This window comes from Lontra canadensis, unplaced genomic scaffold (genome assembly GCF_010015895.1).
Source record: "Lontra canadensis isolate GAN:19392208 unplaced genomic scaffold, GSC_riverotter_1.0 scaffold6, whole genome shotgun sequence".
NCBI lineage: Eukaryota > Metazoa > Chordata > Mammalia > Carnivora > Mustelidae > Lontra > Lontra canadensis.
In genome coordinates, this window is record NW_022631000.1 from 21,493,989 (window position 1) to 21,517,101 (window position 23,113).

Genomic DNA, 23,113 nt, shown 5'->3' on the forward strand with positions numbered 1-23,113 from the left:
TTCCTTCGTAAAACTGTTATCTTAGCTGAGAATTAAGACCACCTCAGTCTCTGTGTTGTATCTCTATCTCACTATAGTCCCTCTGATAATATGGCTTTCCAAATAGCTTACCAGTACGTAAAAAAAATATATTAATCAAACAGATGAAAGACTTGTATTAACAGGTTAAAAAGAAAAAGGTGTATTAGTTGCAGCAAGGAAAATAGATGAAGTGCCACACAAACCAGTGATAGTTGTTGAGGCTGAGTGGTAAGTGTTGGGGAGGTGCTGAGTTGAGGGTACTCTTTATTAATATAACCACTCTTCGCCCTACTTTTGTGAATGAACATTTGTTTGCATAATAAAATGTGTTGGTCACAAAAAAAGTCCAGGTATTTTAACTGCTTGGCTGTTGTATTTTTTTTCATAAATTTAGAAATTGGCTTTCTGCTTTAAAGATACCAGTCCCTATGCTCAGTCATTGCAGTTAGGTTTGCTTTTAGATAAAACGAGGTATCTGAATTTGCATGTCTACAAAACATTTACTAGATTGTGGAACTTGACCAAAGTAATGTCCTTTTCTGGATGTTTGGTGATCAGCGAACTAGACTTTTCCCTTAAAGTTACTTCTGGGTCACCTTTGCTAGTAGGCTTATATGCAGTTATTTCCTCAGGCAAATCTTTAAAACATTATTTCTCAAATCAGAGAATAGAAATTCTGAAGGCTGGGGGTGCCTGGGTGGCTCAGTGGGTTAAGCCTCTGCCTTCAGCTCAGGTCATGATCTCAGGGTCCTGGGATCAAGCCCCACACCAGGCTCTCTGCTCAGCAGGGAGCCTGCTTCCCTCTCTCTCTCTGCCTACTTGTGATCTCTGTCTGTCAAATAAATAAATAAAATCTTAAAAAAAAAAATTTGAAGGCTGGTGTTTCAAGATAGAGATTCTGCTTTCGTAGATAGTGATATAATTTCTTCTCCCATTATTGTCATCCCCTCATCTTTTTAAATTTTGCTTGGTTGATTATCTAGTTCCCTTTTATGTCTTTAATTATATCTTTCTCAAAGCTAATAAATATTCCATTAAATCCCCCCTGCCTTCTGTTTTTAAAGTAGTGTAATGGAGAGGCCATAGGTGATAAATACCAAAAGTAAATATCAACACTAATGACACTACTTTATAAAAAGTATTCTAGGTAGTAAGTAAAGGAGGAATGATAGAATTCTAAAACTATCATTTTGTGATGCCTCGGTGGCTCAGGTCATGATCCCAGGGTCCCATATCGGGCTCCTTGCTCAGCAGAGAGTCTGCTTCTCCTTCTGCCTCCTGTTCACCCTGTATGTGCTCCCTCTCCCTGACAAAAAACTAAAGTCTTCAAAAAAAAAATATCTATTGTTTTATAACCTGTGAAAGTTATGATTCTAGGTGGTGCTTATCAGTGACTGCTAATATCACAAAAGGGGAAACAGACATTAGTGCCTCTTTGTGGTACTACACAACACTATCAGTGAAATGTTCTTGCCAGCATATCAAATTTGAATCTAACCAAGCCTCTAGATCTAACTGCCAATATACAGAAAGTACAGAGAGGACAAAGAACATGCTAAGTGATGTCATGGAAATAGAGGTGGATTTAGCATAATCCCAGATGTAGAAAATTCAATTCTAGCTACCTGATTTCTTAGGGAATAGAGAAAATCTGTAGGTTTAAAGAAACTTAAGGATCAACCAGTTAAATTCTATGGACCTTGGATATAAACAAATTGTAGAAAAGTATTCATGATAAAGTTTGGGAGAGTTTGAATACGGACTGGATAATGATGATTTTTAAAAGTTATTATGTAGTTATAGTTATATATATTGAAATATTTATAGGTAACATTATAAGATGCCTGGAAATTGCTTTAAAATAATGCAGGAATGGGATGGGAGGAGTGAGTAGAGGTATGGCTTAAACAAGAATAGCCTTGAGTTGATGATTCCTAAAGCTAGGTGATAGGTGCATGGGGGTTCAAACGATGTACTGTCTTCTTTACTTTTGTATGTGTTATTAAATTTTCATGATAAAAATTCTTTAAAAATAACATTTCTGATTTTTGTCCTACAAACTCCTCTTAATTTTAAACATTTTTCTTGAAAAATTTTAAAACTATCTTTGTACATATATTTTATGCCTTCTATTTACCTAAAAAAATTTCATATAAATCTGATTTTTGCAAATAAAAATATTTTGAGTATAGTTACATTGTTTCTCCTTTAATAATATAAGAATCTATTTATAAACCTTTAATCACTAACTTTTTTAAAAAGTAAGTTCATGTTTTTACATATATAATAAGATTTACTTTAAAACAAGATCACTTATGCCTTCTTGTGGTATTTCTTACCTATTGCAGCTAAATAAATATGTATTTCTTAAATTTAGTGAGATGTTATTTTTTATTATACATTGGATTTTAAATGTTTTACTTTTATTATCTTCTAAATCTACAAGCTAATCAAACTCATTCAGCCCCTTTGAGATCTTATTTTTTTACTTTTAGTTTACTTTAATTTTTACTTTTTGCTTCCCAGATAAAAGTCTGTTTATAGCTTTCTAGTTCAATATATAACTGATATTAAGCCTCTGAAGATTGATGGTTGGCTACTTATAAAGTGTCCTAACCTTAAATACTAAGTTGACTTTTTCGGTTTGGGGTTTGTTGTTGTTTTGTTTTGTTTTGTTTTTGGGTTTTTTTTTTGCAGCTTAACTGTTTATTTACTTCACCAACTTGGATGCTTATTATCATCTCATGTAGTCAGTTGTATTTTTACTTTAGGTACTTGCTACAGCCAAGAGACAATGGAAATAAGTCATCTAAAACTGATGATCTGGGGTCTCTTCGATTAAATATATGTTATACAGAAGACTATGTGCTTCCATCAGAGTACTATGGTCCTTTGAAAACGTTGCTGCTAAAATCACCAGATGTTCAGGTACTTAAAAATCATAAGGGTATGATTTAATATGAAACGGCTAAAATAATTCTGTAAATTATGTAGAAAATATTTCAGAGTATCAAGTTTTATTAAAATGGGGTGGTTGTGTGTGTGTGTGTGTAAAATTTATCTGGACCACAGTACTGTGATTCCAGAACATGCTTGAAATTTTCATCTCTGAGAAAAATTTAAAAAAATTAAATATTGTTCTATATAACAGTAATAGTCAGTAAATATGCTTGAATTACTTATACAGGCTAGTGATTGAACATTTAGTCATATTTCCTTGATTTTGTGCTTGTTTTTGCCTTTCTGTATTCTAGCCTATATCTGCCTCAGCTGCTTACATTTTGGGTGAAATTTGTCGAGATAAAAATGATGCCGTTTTGCCCCTTGTACGACTGCTGCTGCACCATGATAAACTTGTTCCTTTTGCCACTGCAGTGGCTGAATTAGACTTGAAGGATACACAGTAAGAGTTATATTAAAATGTTAATTATGTGTGTTGAGATTGGATTTTAGTCTGCCAAATTGTTTTTGTAATTTCACTTCTTTTGTGTTGACCAATCCTATTCCTACTGAATAGGATTCTGAAAAGAACTGCTTAGCAAGAGATAAAAGGCAGTTCTTTAAGTTAGCAAACAGTATCCACCAACAGCAACATGAACAGTTGATGAAGGGTTTTTTAATTCAGTGTCAAAATTTCCTGTTACTCATCTTTGCTACTGTTTGTAATGATTCACGTGTCACAGATTAAGTACTAGGTCAGAAGTTGGGTTGGGTTTTTTTCCTTACCCATTATCACCCCTATATACATATATGTGATACCATGAAAAACAGTCACCTGGCTTTGCAGTCCTGTCATAGCACTGTTTCATACACACACAAACATTCTACTTTTGTAGTTCATTAATATCATTTGCTTTTTTTTTTTTTTTTAAACTTACTATTTGGGGTAAATAGTTTTGGTAAGTTTGAAAAGCCTAATGGCAGCAAGTTTTTTTTTTCTTTAAATTTATTTAATTAACATACAATATATCATTGGTTTCAGAGGTAGAGGTCAGTGATTCATCAGTCTTACATAATACCAGTGCTCATTACATCATGTCCCCTGTTTAATGTCCATCACCCAGTTACCCCATTCTCTCCACTACCTCCCTTCCAGCAACCCTCAGTTTGTTTCCTATGATTAAGAGTCTCTAATGGTTTGTTCCTCTCTGATTTTGCCTTTTTGTTCCTCTCTCTTTCCCTCTTATCCTCTGTTTTGTTTACTAAATTCTACAAATGAGTGCAATCATAATGGTAATTGTCTTTCTCTTATTTTGCTTAGCATAAAACCCTCTGGTTCCATTCATGTCATTGCAAATGGCAAGATTTCATTCTTTTTGATAACTGAGTAGTATTTCCATGTGTGTTTATGTGTGTGTGTTTATACACATGCCACATCTTCTTTATACATTCATCTTTGATGGACATCTGAGGTCTTCCCATAGTTTGGCTATTGTGGACATTGCTGCTATAAACATTGGGGTGCACGTGCTCCTTCTTTTCACTACTTTTATGTCTTTGGAATAAATACCCAGTAGTGTAATTGCTGGGTCATAGGGTAGCACTATTTTCGACTTTTTGAGGAACCTCCATACTGTTTTCCAGAGTGCCCGTACCAGCTTGCATTCCCACCAACAGTGTAAGAGGGTTTCCCTTTCTCTGCATCCTCCCCGACATCTGTCGTTTCTAGAGTTGTTAATTTTAGCCATTCTGACTGGGGTGGGGTGGTATGTTGTGGTGGTTTTGATTTGTATTTCCCTGATGCCAAGTGATGATGAGCATTTTTTCATGTGTCTGTTGGCCATCTGTATGTCTTCTTTGTCTTACGTCTTGGCAGCAGGCTTTTTAAATGGATGGTAAAGGGGTGCCTGGGTGGCTCAGTGGGTAAAGCCTCTGCCTTCAGCTCAGATCATGATCCCAAGGTCCTGGGATCGAGCCCCGCATCAGGCTCTCTGCTCAGCAGGGAGCCTGCTTTCCCCTCTCTCTCTCTGCCTGCCTCTCAGCCTACTTGTGATCTGTCTGTCAAATAAATAAATAAAATCTTAAAAAAAAAAAAATAAATGGATGGTAAAAATTACTAAAATTGTATATATAGCCAAAGTCATGTATCTCATGTTATGGATTTCACAGCATCCGTTTACTGCTCTTGGTTTCATCTTATTTCTGTTTGTATTTCAGAGATGCAAACACAATTTTTAGAGGAAATTCCTTGGCTACCCGATGTCTGGATGAGATGATGAAAATAGTGGGAGGGCACTACCTGAAAGTCACATTAAAACCTATTCTAGATGAGGTACGGGCTATACCTCTGATAATTGAAGTCTCTGTGGCCTCATGATACAGCCTCTCTTTCATCAAGTGATCTAGTGATAGGGATGATACACCTGTTCATGTATTACTGAAAGAATAAGGCTGAACCCTTCAGATGTACCTTTCCATCAGTGGATTTTTACTGAAAGGGCACGCTCAGTATAATCTACATAATTGGGGGAGTGTTACTGATTTCTTTTTTTTTTTTTTATTGTTGTTGTTACTGGATTACAGTTTTAGCTAGAGTTTCAAATACATGAGAAATGAATTTTGACAGTTCTTTTGCAGTATTGTATATATTGTCTCTGGATTGGGGATATATATAAACTTTGTTACGGTTTTAACTTTTATAATTGTATTATCAGGAAAATAGTTATTTTCATTTTGCCAAATTATTTATAAAAGAGCATTAAATGAAAAATTAATCTGTCTTCCAGATATGTGAATCCTCAAAATCCTGTGAAATTGATCCTATTAAATTGAAAGAGGGAGATAATGTAGAAAATAATAAGGTAAGTCCTTGTTATCTTTATAACTGCCTTAAAATGGGCTTTCTGCCAAACATAATCTTCCATAATACTATATGTTAGGATGTAGTGCTTTTTATTCTTTACTTAATGCTTATACTATTAGCATTTCCTGTGTCTAGTTTTTAGAATGTTGTTATTTCCTCATGGGGTTTCACTTTATTTTTATTCTTGATTATCTCTCTTTGGCTGTAGTAACAATAATGGAATAAGGCTGTATCTAGTTGCAGCCTCCATTCTAGCCATTCCTTTGGAGTCAGACTGACCAGGCTAAGTGGCACAATGATTTGGTCAACCAACATTTTAGTCGGGTCTGGGAAAACAGTGACTGTTGTAGAGTCACAGGTTTTCATTGCACTGAATGAAATTGCCACAGTGTCCGTGTGCCTGCATATCTGAGTTATTTCCTTGATTTCCCTTTAGATCATTTTATTCTCTGTTGCTTCTTGTGAAATTTATTCCATACGTTCACCAGTTATATTTAGCTAATCTCATTCGAATTTGTTAAACAAGATCAAGATATAAATTGTCCTTTAACTGAGTGAATTTAGAGAAGGGAAGCAGAGCTTTAGTATACTGGATAGTAACTGCCTACTCTCATTTTCACTGCATTGTTTTCCATAAAGGCTATGGAAAATGTGTAAGAGTTAAAATCCTGATGTTTACCTTGTTAAATCCTACAGGAGAATCTGCGCTACTATGTAGACAAGTTATTCAGTACAATTGTAAAATCAAGTATGAGCTGCCCCACTGTAATGTGTGATACCTTTTACTCTCTAAGGCAAATGGCTACTCAGAGATTTCCTAGTAAGTGCCTTGTTTTACTAAAACATGCCATTTCTTTTTCTGTATTTGATTTTTTTTTATAGATTTACTCTGGATTTGGCTTATATGAAATGTTTAAAGTTTATAGGTACAGTCTTCTTTGCAAAATAGTTACAGCTTTTTTATGAAACATCTCATTTAATTTCCTTACCATCTCAAAACATACATTGTTTATTTCAGTGTAATGACAACTTATTACAAAGAGCAAATAAAAAATCACCATTATTTTTAAGAAAGGTAAACATTTATACTAGGTACTTATGAGATTGTTAAATGTAATAACACCTTTGTTATTTTTTCCTTTTTCACTTCATTTAAATAATGAGAATTTTTAGTTCAATACAGCTGACTGGATTTGACAGTTTGAGAATGCTAAGGTGTTAGAAAATGCTAAGGACATTTTTACAGACATGGTTCAAGACATTAGAAACATCTCTGTTGCAATAGACATAGAATTTTGAGGACATATATCAGTCAATACATGCTTTAATTTGGTAAAATAGCAGTGTCAAGGCTTTGTTTAGAAACACATAAAAATAAGAGTTGCTGTCTCTGATTATCAATATTTGGAATTATTCTAATTACATGCATCTCTGATAAGTAAATAAACTTGCTATAACTGTCTTTCCAGATCTGCCTATTGTAATAAGGGGAAAGGGGAGGAAGTAAGGTGACTACTTAAATTATTAGTCTTACCCAGATGTGTGAGACTGTAAGTGTACTTCTGTAACCATCTGAAGAATTTATTTTGTTCTTCTAAGTGTGATGCATAGTGTGTGCTTTTATCAGCCCCTTGACTAAATTTACCCAGTGCTAAAGTCATAGGGCTGAGTTGTCTAACTAACGTGTATAAATTCAGACCTAGATGCCTTTGCTAATTCTACTAAAGACATAAACAGTCAACTTCAAATAAGTATACTAAATCTAGTCTTTTTTTATTTTTTAAATACTTTATTTATTTGACAGAGAGAGAGATATCATTAGTAGAGAGGCAGGCAGAGAAAAAGGGAGAAGCAGGCTCCCCACTAAGCAGAGAGCCTGAGGGTGGGCTCAATCCCGGGACCCTAAGATCATGACCTGAGCTGAAGGCAGAGGCCCAACCCACTGAGCCACCCAGGCGCCCCTAACTCTAGTCTTTACAACACAAGTAAAGGGAGCAGAGATATTAATATAACACTGAAGTTATGTTTTTAAATAGTGAGTTAAATCATGACAAGCACATTGAGTATTTAGTGAGTGAACACACAGTGCTACTCCTACTCTAATGCTCACACCACCTCATGAGGTGTGAGGTACTGCTCCCCTTAGGTAAATAATGAAACTAAGGTTTAGAAATGTTATATAACATGCTTGAGGTCCAAGACATGGCCAGCAGACAAGAAGGATCTCCAACCTGGGTTTGGCCTCTACCAAAGCATATTGCTAATCATTGGACTCTGTACTACCCAGTGATCTTGGCCTTAAAAAATATTTTTACTTCTGTTTGTAGAAATGATCTAAAGTACTTTTTATGCCTTTTTATAAAAGCAAGTGTGTCTCTTGTACTTTTTGTTGGATTAAATATTAATATATTTTCATATCTTCAGTGGACTACAGTAGTGATAGTTTTGTTGTCGTAAAATACTTTCATACTTTCTCATTTCTGTTACCGTGGGAAGACGAATGGAGAGTAGGGAGGAGACAGTGGCAGCAAGTATTATTGAAAAACTACAAGTTAAATGGCTTGCACATTGAGTGACTTTTATAAGAGTTAAAACTCAAACCAAACCCAGACTTTTTTTCCCCTTTACTGCCTGCTTCTCTGTCTTCTGATGTTAAGTATTGACTCCACTTTGAAACAAAAGCAGTAGGTGAATGACAAAAACCGCAAGTTGTCTTCAGTTCATCTTCATTTTTATGTGGAATATTGATCGCTTTTTTAAAGGAAAGATTCCTGTTAGTTGTTTTTATTGCATTGTCTTTGATATTATCAAGAGGGGAAAATTGAAGCAATATTCTAAAACTGAAAATAACCTATCCTGGTCTTAAAGGATTCAGCATCACCACTAGGTAGTGCTAGATACTACTTTATTTTTGTTGAAATTTCAGGAGTCTCTCCTTGCAGATGAGGAAAGAGGTCTTTTTCCTAATTAAGATATTTCTGAAAACCTGGTAGCTTTTTTGCCTTTCTTTTTTAAAAATTTTTTTATTATTCCTTTCAGATTTTTTTTTAGTCATAGGATTTTTTTCCTTTAATTTAGTCATAATCATTACTATCATTTCATCAGCTCAGTGTCCACTAGACAGATTATATTGATCTCCTATTTAGTTTACATGTTTTTCAATATTTTTTATTTTGTCATCTTTGTTTTTTAATTCAGTGTTTTTGTGCATGACATTTCACCATTTTTTTCCTGCAGATGACCCTCATGTTCAGTATTCTGCAGTGAGCAGCTTTGTATTTCTTCGTTTCTTTGCTGTAGCCGTAGTATCACCTCATACTTTTCATTTGCGACCTCATCATCCAGTAAGTGTTGTTCTTCTCAAAGCTTTATTCCATTTTTATTTATTTTTATTAAAATTTTAAAAAGAATATAACAAGCCAGTTTCACTTAGCTGTTTTCTTATAACTGGTACTTAAATTTACTGGGCATTTTCCTTGGCTATTTCAGTCTTTCAGAGAAGGCTGAAAATTCCAGTTTTTGTTGCTGTTAAAAGATATTGTGCAAGAGTAATAAGATGTTGATAGTTGTTGAAGCTTGATGGTAGGTACGAAGAGGATCCATTGCATTTACCCTCCACTATTGTGTGTGTTTGTAAATTTCCATAATACTAGAGTTGTTTTTGTTTTTGTTTTTTCATGAGTTACAGGTTTAGTTTAATCTCACAGGTATTTTTATATCTCACAGAAGTTTGAAGAGGCTCATTTCTGAAAGGTGTAGAACCTTTGATTGGAACATAATTTGGTATCTCCACATTTTTTACTTTTTATTCACCTGATATTATAAATATAAGAGATTTAAAATTTTAAAAATGTTCTGCAGTCTATTTAATTGTTTATATCTGAATCTACTGCATAGATGTACATGTTTCTTAAAACTCCTTTTTTTGCTCTTTCTTTCCTCCTAATATGGAGTATTTTTGTTGATTCTTTAACCTTTTATGTTCCAAATATTTTATAATCTTATCTAATTGCTTTCCTTGCTGATTGGTATGACACATAATAATAATAATAATAATAATAATAATAGCCAACATTTACTTAGGGCTTTGTAATAGGCCTTATTCTAAGTACTTTATGTGTTTTAACTTACTTGGTCCTCCCTGTGAGGTATTCTGTTATCATCCCCATTTGCAGATAAGAATACCACAATTCAGCAATTTCTCTGTGGTCACACAACTGGTCAAATATGATTTGATCTCACTCAGTTTGGACTGGTTAAACTGGAATGCTGTCTCCTTCAGTCTTCTCAATCTTTGAGCTCAACCCTGTTCTTTCCGGCCTCTTGGGGAGTAAAGTGTTCAGACATCTGTAATGTTTCCATCACTGTGCTCACTGCTAGAAATGCAGTGATGAGGAAGACACTCTCTGCCCTTAGGGAACTTATATAGGGTAGAAAGGACACATGGGTTTTGGAGTTAAACTGGGCTTTGAAGGCCACTCCTCTTCACAGCTGCATGATATTGCCCACTCATTTCACTTTGAGAACTGTGTAGAACCATGCTACTTTTGCAGCAATATATCCTTTCTTGCCAAAGGACAGTCTGTGAATAGCTACAGCAGAGAGTGGGCCAGTGTCCTTTTGATCACAGGACTCCCCTTTCTTATGGCTATGTTACTGAAGCTGTACAGAATTCTGGGTCTGAAAAAGCTTAGTAACAGCATTCTAGATATAAACAGAACTCCCACCTCTGAGCTTGTGACCCTGCCTTGTAGTCAGACTTGGATTTGTATATTTCCATAACAGATGTTGCAATAAAGTCCTTCTAGCCACAGACTTCATATTTTAGGTCACTTTTCCAATCAGTATGCTAGAAGGACTAGTTTATACTGTGTCGTATAACCTTATTGTTTGCTTTTAAGGGTAAACTTACCCCCCTTTTCAAGAACTTTTCATTCTAATTGGGAAAATAGGACAAATATGAGATACATCATCTAAAACTAGTACCTGATTTTTACCAAGTTAAGGCATACTATGGAAATTGAGAGCACGGAGTAATCCCAAGAACCTGGGAGTAATGGGGTTATCAAGACCAGTATTGAAAGGTTGGGTGGTTTTCGAGAACTGATTAATGGTTATTGGATGTTACATTTAGACATTCTTTGAATTTTGAGAAACCAGTTGTTGTTTTTTTTTAAAGATTTTATTTATTTATTTGACAGAGATCACAAGTAGGCAGAGAGGCAGGCAGAGAGAGAGGGGGAAGCAGGCTCCCTGCAGAGCAGAGAGCCCGATGTGGGGCTTGATCCCAGGACTCTGGGATCATGACCTGAGCTGAAGGCAGAGGCTTTAACCCACTGAGCCACCCAGGTGCCCCGAGAAACCAGTTTTAGTAGAGCACAAGAAAATCAGATTGCAGAAGATTAAAAAATAAATCGGTAAATGTAGTTTTTACCCAGGAAATATATCAAAATTGAGCTTGCCCTGTTGCTAATAAAAGACGTAGGTAAATTCAAACAAGTACGTGTGTGTACATACAAACATGAGTGAATAATCTTTTTAAAATGCTGATTTTTAAAATATGGGTTATGTTAACATTTTAAAATATGGGTTATGTTAACATGGTAGACTACTCTTTTTTTTTTTTTTAGATTTTATTTATTTATTTGACAGACAGTGATCACAAGCAGGCAGAGAGGCAGGCAGAGAGAGAGAGAGAAGCAGGCTCCCTGCTGAGCAGAGAGCCCGATATGGGGCTCGATCTCAGGACCCTGAGATCATGACCTGAGCCGAAGGCAGAGGCTCAACCCACTGAGCCACCCAGGTGCCCCGGTACACTACTCTTTTGAGAAGTTTCATGGTGGGGGAGAAAAAAGGATTGAACCATTTTTCTCATCATACCCCTCATTCTCTCACTGATAGTGTTCCTTCAGGACTCAGTCAAGGCAGACTTCTCTAATGTCTAGTCTGGGTTAGGTTCCTCTCTTATGTATACCTGTAGCATCCTGTGACTTTCTGTGTCTTGATGTTTGTCATACTATTCTATAATCATCTGTTTACAGTCTCTGAATGTGGAGTGTCAATACCCAAGAGCAAGGGTTGAATCTTTTTCAAGTTTGCGAATCCCAAGCACAATACACAGTTTCTAGGATAAGTAGATACTCGGTGAATGTTTGGTAAGTGAAAGATAGTAGCTCAGAGAGGGAGCTGGTCAAATGATGAGTCTTCTCCAAAATGGGAAAATTGATATGTAGTTTGAGCAGAAGAGAAGAAACCAACAGAAAGGGAGAAATTGAAGAGAGAAGAGGGCTTGCTAATAACCAGATCAGTATCCTGGAGGATTTAGATTGTTTGAAAAGAAAAAGGTATAAACTTTAGGAAAAGAGTAATTCCTCCTTTGAGATATGGTGAACCGTATGAAGTTGTTTTATGTTTGTAGATCAAAAGTAGTCAAATAATAGTGATTCCATGTGGTTCAACCTCATATAAGGAAAAGAGGATAAGATAGTTGTTTTGAGGTAGAAGTCAACATTTTAGTTGAATTTAATAAAAGTTATAAAGCATCTACTAGATGCCTGTGCCAGGCTGTGTGCTAGGTACCAGATGTCTAAGGTACTGGACAGCCATAAAAAATTATGATGGCAGATGGTAGCCGGGGAAGAATTTAGAACAGCTTGTATGTGGAGTACACCAGGGAATCAGTAGTAGCTAAATGATATGATTGTCACATAGTAGTGAGGGCTGTGTTGATGTAAACAAATGTCTGATGTGCAGTAATTGTATAAAATGCGCTTTGCTCTTTTTAGTTCAGGGAAATCATAACCTAAAACAGTGATCTTAAAACCAGATTTGAACAGGGAAGTCTTGGTGAAATTCAGTTCAAATTCATTTTATTAGCCATTGTTAAGAATCTTGGTGTGCCTCAAAGGCAGAGAATTGGGATTTTTTTTTTTTTTTAGATTTTATTTATTTATTTGACAGAGGGCGAGATCACAAGTAGTCAGAGCAGCAGGCAGAGAGAGGAGGGGAAGCAGGCTCCCCACCGAGCAGAGAGCAGGCAGACAGTCCTATGCAGGGCTCCATCCCAGGACCCTGAGATCATGACTTGAGCCAAAGGCAGAGGCTTAACTCACTGAGCCACCCAGGTGCCCCTGTAGGGATCTTTTATACATATGATGGAATTCTGGATGTTCTAGCTAAAATATTTCTGAATAAATTTAATTGAGGTGTGTAACCATTTCATAAATATATCATAATGATCATATTCCCGATATTCCTTTTTTTCCAGATTGCCTTATATCCTGGTCATCTCTTCTCCTTCACATTCACTGTCATTTTCAATGTGGGGTTACTAAAATATTAAGGAATGTAACCAAAAACTAAACTAAAGCAATTTCTGTATCTAAAGTTTCTTAAATCTGTGTTTTGGTGGAAGATACTGTTTATTTGAATCTCCAAAATAAAGAAATTCTATATGTGATAGGAGAATTGGTTATACAAATATATGGATTGGTGGAAACTCATTGGGTTATGTACATTTAAAATCTGTTCATTTCATTATATGTAAATTATACCTCAGGTTTTTTTTTTTGGTTTTTTTTTTTGTTTGTTTGTTTGTTTGTTTGTTTTAATTTGTTTGACAGACAGATCACAAGTAGGCAGAGAGGCAGGCAGAGATACAGGAGGAGGAGGCAGGCTCCCTGATGAGCAGAGAGCCCGATGTGGGACTCGATCCTAGGACCCTGAGATCATGACCTGAGCCGAAGGCAGAGGCTTTAACCACTGAGCCACCCAGGCGTCCCTATACCTCAGTTTTTTAAAAAAAGGGAGCAAGGACTCATCAGGGGAGCTGCTTAGTCCATTTTATTTATATTTAGATTTTTTGGTAGGCAGGCCCAAAAAATACCTTGGATAACAGACCCAAATAGTTACCTTCTGCTAAGATCCTACACAAACCAGGTAACTTCTCATTTCTTAAGTTTAGTTAGGTCTTTGCTTCCATGATGAAAATAATTGATTGTACAAGCTGTATCAGTTATTGAGTAGGGTTAGAGGTGGATTGAGTACAGAAAATTTGGAAACTGCCATTTTAAGTTACAAGATAGAAGAGGTGGATGTGATTGACGTTTCAAAAGTGAATATAGTTTGTTAGGTAATCCAAGCTGCCATACTGTACAAAACAACATATGTAGTATCAAAATGCGGCTTTCAGAAGTAACACATTGTTGAATACAGTTACTTTGGGAGGAATTATAAATGACATCTGGCTTCTTTAAGTCTCTTAAATTCCTTGGTCTGGTGAGTTCTGCCCATCATAAACTAGAGTTTGAATGCGCATTTTTGAATCACTGTATTAAAGTAATGTAGCCTATTCACTCTCTTCTACGTCTTACACAAATTCTGTTTCTTAAAAATTTAACAGAAATTTGGTCTTTTTTACATTCTTTAGGATCCACAGACAGTTAGAACATTAACCCTGATCTCAAAAACCATTCAGACTTTGGGAAGCTGGGGGAGTCTGTCCAAAAGCAAGGTAAGTCTTTATATCTTTTGCTTTGTATTCACACTTCTAAATCTGGTTATACCTTAGGATCCCTTCTCTCTCACTCATTCCCTTCCAAATTAAAAACAAAGCAAAACCAAAAATATGCATATACATATGCAGTAGTCATCTTCTAGATAGCTGTTGTCTCTTAGTTACCTGTTAATGAAGTTTTATTTGAACTAATACATCTAACTAAAGACATTTGCATAAAATATAGTCAATCTTTTAATTTTTTTGTTTTGGGAAGTGTTACTTTCATTTAAACATGTAATTTACATTAACATGAAATGGGATTATTATTTATATCAAAATAAAAATGAATTAGCAATCATTTAAATTTGTAAAAAAAAAAAAATAAACTAAGCAGAGGAGAGAGTCTGGTGGACAGATCTAAGAACTGTCTATGAATCTGTGCCATAATCATCTAACAGTTGTTGAAAGAAATCCTACTCCAAACCCTATAATTCTCTTGAAATACATGATTGAATCCTTTAAGGCCTTAATCCTCAGCTTAGAAATGCAGTTCATTATAGTCTTAGTTCTCTATTTAACATATATAAATTCTGTGTGGTTTTTTTTTCCTAGTCAAGTTTCAAAGAGACATTCATGTGTGAATTTTTCAAAATGTTTCAAGAAGAAGGATATATTGTAGCAGTTAAAAAGGTATGATTGTTTTACTCTGGAAAATTAACATTTCTTATCATATAACATTGGGGAAATGTTAGCATTTCATGTTACAACTAGAAGTCAAGCCTCAATTTAAAAAAAGTAATGTTTAAACTGTACATCAGATACAAAGAGGCTGTCTTTTTCTTCCTTTCTTCTACCATACAAAACTGTGGGATTTTTAGCTGTGGAAATACCTAAATGTTCAACAACAGCTGCTGTTTGCCATTGTCTTAGTAACACAAGTGACAAATAGCTAGGGTAAGGGTTTCTTAACAGCAGCAGTATGGACAATTGGGTCAGATAATTTTTGATTGCAGCCCCTCACAATCAGAAATTATCCTTGTACATTGTAGGATGTTTAGCAGCATCCTTGGCCTCCACCAATTAGATGCCGGTAGGATGCCTCAAGTTTTGATAACCAAACATGTCTGTAAACACTGCCAGGTGTTCCCTGACGAATAAAATTGTTTCTGATTAAGGACCTCTGGTCTAAGGAGGGTAAAGTCTTAGAATGGTGCCTGATATATAGTGGGTACTTGTCATAGTAAAAAAATACATGAATTATTGAATAGTTTATAAATAATATAAGCTGTAGTAGTAACTTGAGGAAAGTTACTGTAAATTAAAATGTATTGTAAATGCACAAAAGACCACAGTATATAATAGCCTAACACAAGGCCTATAACATATAAAAATTGCTGTACTTAGAAATCAGGAATGTTTGGAAAAGATCTTTAATTTCTTGTGTCTTTAATTCGGAATCATTCTAAACAAAATGTAGTTTTATTATAAAATGCTAAAATTCGTAAAGTTACTTTGAAGTACACCTAAATTTAGCTTGAAGAAATACTGTATTGTATTTTATCATGATCTTGATTTAATGAATCAAAATTAGCAAGGCCAAATTTTAAAGATTTTACTCAATTTCTGTATCATGATTGATTCACAGTTAACTGCCAAGAGTATATTTTTGTTGAAGTATGTATCTGTACTTTTTGCATGTGTGCTTAGAATTCTTACAGGGATTCAATAAATGAAAAAGGGTGATTTTTTTTAAAAAGCCAGTTGGAATATTTTTCATCTAGAATAGTGCAAGTTCAACTAAAATCTTTTTAGACAACCACTGAAGGCTTTTGAGGAGAAAGACTTTAAAAAGAATAGGCAAAGGAAAAGTTGCCCTTTTATTTGTAGGACATTGTTGAAACATTTGTGGGACAGTGTAGGCAGACTTTTGTTGGCAAGATTATAATGTACTGTCTTTTGTTTGAGGGTTGTTTTGCCATTTTTTTATGACCTAGGCTATGGTATCAGCTGATTTTTTTTTTCCTGTCAGAATGTGTAGAGTTGATAATGTCAGTGAAGAAAATACTTAAGAGTGCCAGGAGTTGAGCCTGTTCCTGATCTGTCCTATGTCACCTACTCACATTCTCATGGGCTATCACCATAGTACATTTCTTGTTTTAGATGTGGATCTAGACTCCTAAACTAGGATAGGATATTTTGTCCTAATCTGAGAGTTTTCTTTATTGTTTGCTAGCTAAGTCTGGATATGTACATTGCTAGAAATTGCAAAAGCCTATTAATTCCAGTTTCTCATTTTGTATTGGTGTACTGTTCCCACAGACTTTAGGAAGGGCAACATGGATAGTTCTATTATAGAGTGACCATATAATTTAGTGTCCAAACCCAGGTACTTTAAAGAGTGAAAATGAGTATTATTGATAATGTTGGGACCACAGCTATAGACAGGGATGGCCCTGAGCAAATTGGGACCTATATTCACCCTCCATATAATATAGTTCATCTTAATTTTTATGTTTTCTTTCCTTTTTTTTTTAAGATTTTATTTATTTATTTGACAGATAGAGATCACAAGTAGGCAGAGAGGCAGGCAGAGAGAGAGAGGAGGAAGCAGGTTCCCTGCGAGCAGAGCCCAATGTGGAGCTTAATCCCAGGACCCTGAGATCATGACCTGAGCCGAAGGCAGAGGCTTTAACCCACTGAGCCACCCAGGCACCCCACTTTCTTTCACTTTATATAATTGTACTTACCCCATAGTTCCTTATAAATATAACAGATAATAAATCCAGTAATTATAAATAAATGATAAATAATTTTCAAATAAATCAGTGCCTTCAGGCAAACACTAAGAAATAAAATATTCAAGTATGTCTCTTACCCGCCATTAGTGGATGGTCCATCTATAAGAACTGGTCCATCCTATGTGATAGGACACTTGTTTAGTTCCTTTGTATGCTTTTTAAAAGTTTTTTTATTATTTTTTAATTAACATACAATGTATTATTTGTTTCAGGGGTACAGGTCTGTGAATCATCGGTCTTACACAGTGCACAACACTTACCACAGCACATAACCTCCCCAACGTCCATAACCCAGCCACCCCATCCCTACAACCCAACCCCCCCGCAACCCTCAGTTTGTTTCCTGAGATTAAGAATCTCTTATGGTTTATCTCTCTCCTGATCCCATCTTGTTTCATTTTTTTCCCTCCCTACCTGCCACAACTCCCTGCCCTGCCTCTCAAATTTCTCATCTCAGAGAGATCATATGATAATTGTCTTTCTCTGATTGACTTATTTCACTTAGCATAATACCCTCTAGTTCTATCCACATCATTGCAAATGACAAGATTTCGGGGTTTTGATGGCTGCATAGTATTCCATTGTGTATATATATACCACATCTTCTTTATCCATTCCTCTGTTGATGGACATCTATGTTCTTTCCATAGTTTGGCTATTATGGACATTGCTGCTATAAACATTGGGGTGCATGTGACTCTTCAGATCACTACATTTGTATCTTTAGGGTAAATACCCAGTAGTGCAACTGCTGGGTCACAGGTTAGCTTTATTTTTTACTTTTTGAGGAACCTCTACTGATTTCCAGAGTGGCTGCACCAGTTTGCATTCCCACCTACAGTATATGACAATTCCCCTTTCTCCGCATCCTCGCCAACATATGTTTTTTCTTGTTAACTTGAGCCATTCTGACTGGCGTGAGGTGGTATCGCACTGTGGTTTTGATTTGTATTTCCCTGATGCTGAGTGATGTTGAGCACTTTTTCACGTGTCTTTTGGCCATCCGGATGTCTTCTTTGCAGAAATGTCTGTTGGTTGTGTACTTTTTTTTTTTTTTTAAAGATTTTTATTTATTTATTTGACAGAGATCACAAGTAGACAAAGAGGCAGGCAGAGAGAGAGGAGGAAGCAGGTTCCCCGCCGAGCAGAGAGCCCGATGCGGGGCTCAGTCCCAGGACCCCGGGATCATGACCCGAGCGGAAGGCAGAGGCTTTAACCCACTGAGCCACCCAGGTGCCCCGGAGAGAGAGAATCTGAAGCAGGAGTTCTACCTCACAACTCTGAGATTATGACCTGGGCCAAAATCAAGAGTCGGACGCTTAACTGACTCAGCCATCCAGGCGCCCCATTTAGTTCCCTTATATACCTGTTCTGTATCACCACATATAATATAGTGCAAAAGAAACTCTGTTCTTAATCCTTCACTTACCAAAATTTCTTTCTTATGTGCTAGAAGGAAACATTGGAAAAAATTTTTAGTGTGGCTTCTAGTGGGCAGTCTTAAGCCAGTCTTGAGAGAATATGACTCCACATGAATTCTACTTTAGGTTAGGTACTTGTGCCTTTGTGCCTCAGTGTCTTCGCTATTTGAATGTACTTTTTTTTTTCGTAGTCCCAAGGGGGACAACATAGAAAAGTATAAAGGAAAAAGCAAGGGCTAGACAAAGGGCAGTTCATTTATGGGACAAAATAGAATTCCTCTCTAAGAACAAGAATTGTTCCTTGAAATACTAATTTCTCTTTCCTGTGATGAGACAGCCATGTACCAGGAAGCTCTTGACCAGTCAAGGTAGCATGTTCATGAAGCTAACTGCTCTTCACAGGAGTGGCTTGCCATTGCTAGAGATGGCTACTCCAAATTTTCTTGAGCCACCACCTTCCCATTCTCCCTAGGAAGTTTATAAATTGTGATTAGATTTCCACTTTCTTCCAGAGAACCCAATTACATTTCAGTCATAATCATGAAATGCTATCTCTCAGGGCTGCAGTCAGTCATACATAATAGAATTCAGCAAAATCTTTTCTGTGAAAGGCCAGTGAGTAAATATTTTAGGCTTTCCTGGCCACATAAGGGGTCTGTCCCATATTCTTATTTGTTTTTGTTCTTGCAGCCCTTTAAAAATATAAAAACTGTTCTTAACTCACAGGCCCTGAAAAAAAAGCAGGCTGCAGGTTGAATTTGGCCACTAAGCCATAATTTGGTGATCTTGACATATAATATAGGTTCACAGTCCTTTATCTAAAATCTTTGGGACCAGAAATATTTCAGAATTCAGTTTTTCAGTTTTAAAAGATAATAGGTCTGTGCTATATACCTATTATACCCCCATGGGGCCCGAGGTAACACACCATAATCAAACACAGAGAGTACAATGTATAAATATTCACACTAAGTAAGATAAATACAGACTATAGATAGCCTTTGATAGTTCAGATTAAGTTGTGCCCCCAGATGAGTTTACTGTCAATCAAAAAGCAAAACAACTCTTTTTATTCAGAACTTTATAGATTTCAGAATGGTAGTTTAAGGACTGTAGATTGAGCTATTTTTTAGGGAAACATATTCCGGGTTTTAAGTGACTTGAGAATAAACTTTTTAGAACACCTATCCAATGTGTAACTTAGGACTTCCTCTACAATTAAATATGTGCTTTGCTTTATAAGTTATAATTATATGTATTCCTTAAAGAACTTTTATCAGTGATATTGAAGATAAACTGAATTTTTGATGTATGTTATCACAAAGTGTAATTTTTGTCCATTTCTCTATTTAGTTCTTGGATGAAATTTCATCTACTGAAACTAAAGAATCCAGTGGTACGAGTGAGCCTGTGCACCTGAAAGAAGGGTAATTTAATGAATTTAGAGATTAAAGTCATGTCAGTATAGATGTTACGTGAGTACAAAAAGCATGGGTGTGGAAGTGAGGAAATCTGGGTTTTGTTCTGTCTTAGAACTGCTTAAGTAACATCCATTAGGTAGGTCACACTGTCGTATGAACTTTATGCCACATAGGATTGATTCCTTGTTCATGCAGTCCTAGAGTAGTTTTGTAACTAATGAGATTATGGATATTAGAGTACTTTGAAAAAGTAACAGCACTCTTCAGACTTGAAGCATTGTTATCATTGGAAGTTAAAGGGGAACTTTAGTTAAAGTTTGGTCCTTTCAGTTCTGAATAGCACAATTATAAGTATTAAATTAAGACTTTATTCCCTTAGCATGACCAAAATAAATACAGAAGTTATAGATAACAAAGACATTTTCATATACTTAATATGATCCTACATGGCCTTTCATGTCAAAGAACAGTTTTTGTTGTGGATGAACTATTTTAATATTTGTAACTAAATTTTCCTATCTGTTGTTTTGGCAGTGAGATGTATAAAAGAGCTCAGGGAAGAACTCGGATTGGGAAAAAGAATTTCAAGAAACGGTGGTTCTGCTTAACAAGCAGAGAGCTCACCTACCACAAACAGCCAGGTAGTTGTGTTTATGCTTTATTTGGGGGCTTTTTCCTTGTTTTCGGTGAAGATAGCTTTTTTTGTTGGTGTTGCTTAGTATAACTCTGGCCAAGCTTTTCACTAATAATTACTGCAGTGTATAGTTTCTCCCAGTGATGCAAACACATTAAGGATGCAGTAAATACCTGGCAGGCGACACCGTGTAAATTCCATTTTTTTCCCCTCACACGTGCTCTGTTTTCTAAAGAAATCCTTGGTAAATTCCAGTTACCTAGAACTTGGACGTTTCTTTTAATTCTCAGAGCCAAATTGGTAAGAATCCGTATCTAATAAATTAGAGTATTTCAGTGATTTGCGGGATAGCATCAGCTAAAAATTCCCATAGTCATACCATAGATTTTGATTCCTATATAGTTATCAGATTCATTTTAGACTGTTGGCCAAGCTGTCTTCAAGATGGAAATTGTAATGATTTGCCTCCTGAGAAAGCACAGTGTGTTGTTTGGATGAAGAAAGCCATCTTCCTGCAGTGTGATTTGAGGGATTTAGAAAGGCACATTTTGTCCCTCAGTGGACTGACACGCTGCTTAGAATGCCCATATTTTAAGTTTATTCCATTGGGGTAAAGCATGATCCACAGAAGGCCATTAGCTCCTTCTGGTATCTTAACAAGAACATAATAACTAAATCATGAATCACATTTAGTAGAATCCCTTATATTCACAATGATCAGGACACAAAGATGTTCCCTTAAAGCAAAAACCAGTTAAAAACAGACAAAAAGGAAAAAAAAAAAACAGACAAAAAGGTACATACGTATCTTAAATATTTATATATTTATTTACTAAATCTTTTGATAGAGAATCAAGATCTTTTCTTTGAGTATGGATCTATAGATTGGATTTACCCTTTGTCTTTCTTGTGCAAATATACCCATAATGCATCAATTTTCTGGTTGATTTCTCCAAAATGAATCTAGAACTTAAATACTTGAAAAACAGTTCCAGTACAGAATCCAACTAGATTTCATGGTAGTCACCCCTAATCTTTTATAGGTGTCTCACCCCCATATAAATCAACTTTATTTGTATGGGTATGGATCTCCTCTTTTGAAGCTTCTCAAAACATTCACCTGATTTTCAGATATATAGTAAACCTCTTAATAGGGGGCATTTATTTTGTCACTTTACATATATTTAAATAAGTTATTATAACATGGAAAAATTGCATAAATAGGTTTGGGAACAAAACCAATGGAGTTGGTAAACAAAACAAGCCTAGCTAACAGAAACAGAAGGAGGCAGGCTTAAAAGATAGAAGCCTAGTAACCACAAGCATTCAGCATCCTGTGAGCATCATTTGTTGTGTTTTACAGTGTACATGGAGAGCCTCAGTTAATCCACTAGCTCTGTTAGGTAAAGATCTGCTAAAGAGAGCTTCTGCTGTAAATTCTGAAATGATAGCAAACACCAGCCATTGGGTGCTTTCAAGAGAATGTAGATTCAACTAAGTAGAATGTTTCAGTGGAGATTTTTGAAGGATAGAGTGAGAAGAAAAATTGTTTCATAATTCCTTATTATGGCTCTACCAAAATGACTACATATAGCCAAATGTATTAGTAAGATATAAGAAATCAAAGTCATTTTATTTTTAGGCACCCAGATAATTTGTTATGTAGTCAGATGACAAAAGAACAATAAGCTACATTCTTTACCTTCCAGGCAAGCATTTTTTAAGCTAAATATATTTTGAGTATTTTAGAAGTCATAGCTTATATTGAACACTATATAAATGCTTTCACATATATAGCAGCTTTAAAAAAGTAGCTGTCATAATATACTAATTATGTTTACATTAATAGTACCTTGAAATAAAATGTGTTAGTCATTCTCCATGAATAAATTAGCTGTTTTTTCCTCATTTAAAGTATTTTCTAATCTAAGCTAGTATTCTAAAGTCTTTTTTGGCTTAGAACATTAAGAATCAGGTGATAGCTCTGGCCTTTTTCCTCCAGAAGAGTGTACGTACAAACTAGACACAAAATTTTGCATATAATTTCAGTGAGTTTGTAGATCCAAAGTTCATCTGCGGTTTTTAAGAACCTCTGTTTTAGCTAGTGATCTTATGAGGATAAAATTCTATAGAGTGATTAGGCTGCTCTAAGTATAAAAAAGGCACATTAGAAATTACATTGTTTTCAGGCCTTAAGGAATTTAACCTACTGGAATGACATTGGAGGAATAAGCTCTATTATATGAAGTTTCAGGATTACTTATCAAAGCCTACAGTTTTAAGCATCCATGGTTTTTTAACTATTTTGATGGATTTTTCCAAAATGTATTACATGCTTCCCTGCCTTCTAAAAAAGAATTCATTGAACGTAAGTTACCATTTTCTAGATGACTTGGGGTTGTCATGGATAATATTACTTATTATGTAGTGCTTTGGTTTAGTGGTGTTTTCAGGGCTGCTTATGGGTGTGTGCAGCTGTTTACTCCCCAGCTAAATGCCTTGGACTGCTGTGCTTTTA

The 23,113-nt window shown here is 35.6% G+C and overlaps 1 protein-coding gene across 3 annotated transcripts in view; it reads left to right on the forward strand.

The window, feature by feature from the left end:
- Window positions 1–23,113, forward strand: part of RASA2 (RAS p21 protein activator 2) — a 122,682-nt gene that overhangs the window by 85,127 nt on the left and 14,442 nt on the right. Inside the window, exons 10-20 of one of the 3 annotated variants that reach the window (XM_032852369.1) lie at window positions 2,793–2,949; window positions 3,276–3,424; window positions 5,179–5,293; window positions 5,748–5,822; window positions 6,521–6,644; window positions 9,062–9,168; window positions 14,253–14,336; window positions 14,934–15,011; window positions 19,894–19,967; window positions 20,496–20,602; window positions 22,952–22,963. In XM_032852369.1, coding sequence (XP_032708260.1) covers window positions 2,793–2,949; window positions 3,276–3,424; window positions 5,179–5,293; window positions 5,748–5,822; window positions 6,521–6,644; window positions 9,062–9,168; window positions 14,253–14,336; window positions 14,934–15,011; window positions 19,894–19,967; window positions 20,496–20,602; window positions 22,952–22,963 — 1,082 coding nt within the window. Of the gene's footprint in view, window positions 1–2,792; window positions 2,950–3,275; window positions 3,425–5,178; window positions 5,294–5,747; window positions 5,823–6,520; window positions 6,645–9,061; window positions 9,169–14,252; window positions 14,337–14,933; window positions 15,012–19,893; window positions 19,968–20,495; window positions 20,606–22,951; window positions 22,964–23,113 lie in introns of all 3 variants that reach the window. The other 2 variants (XM_032852370.1, XM_032852371.1) reach the window with 2 other exon arrangements.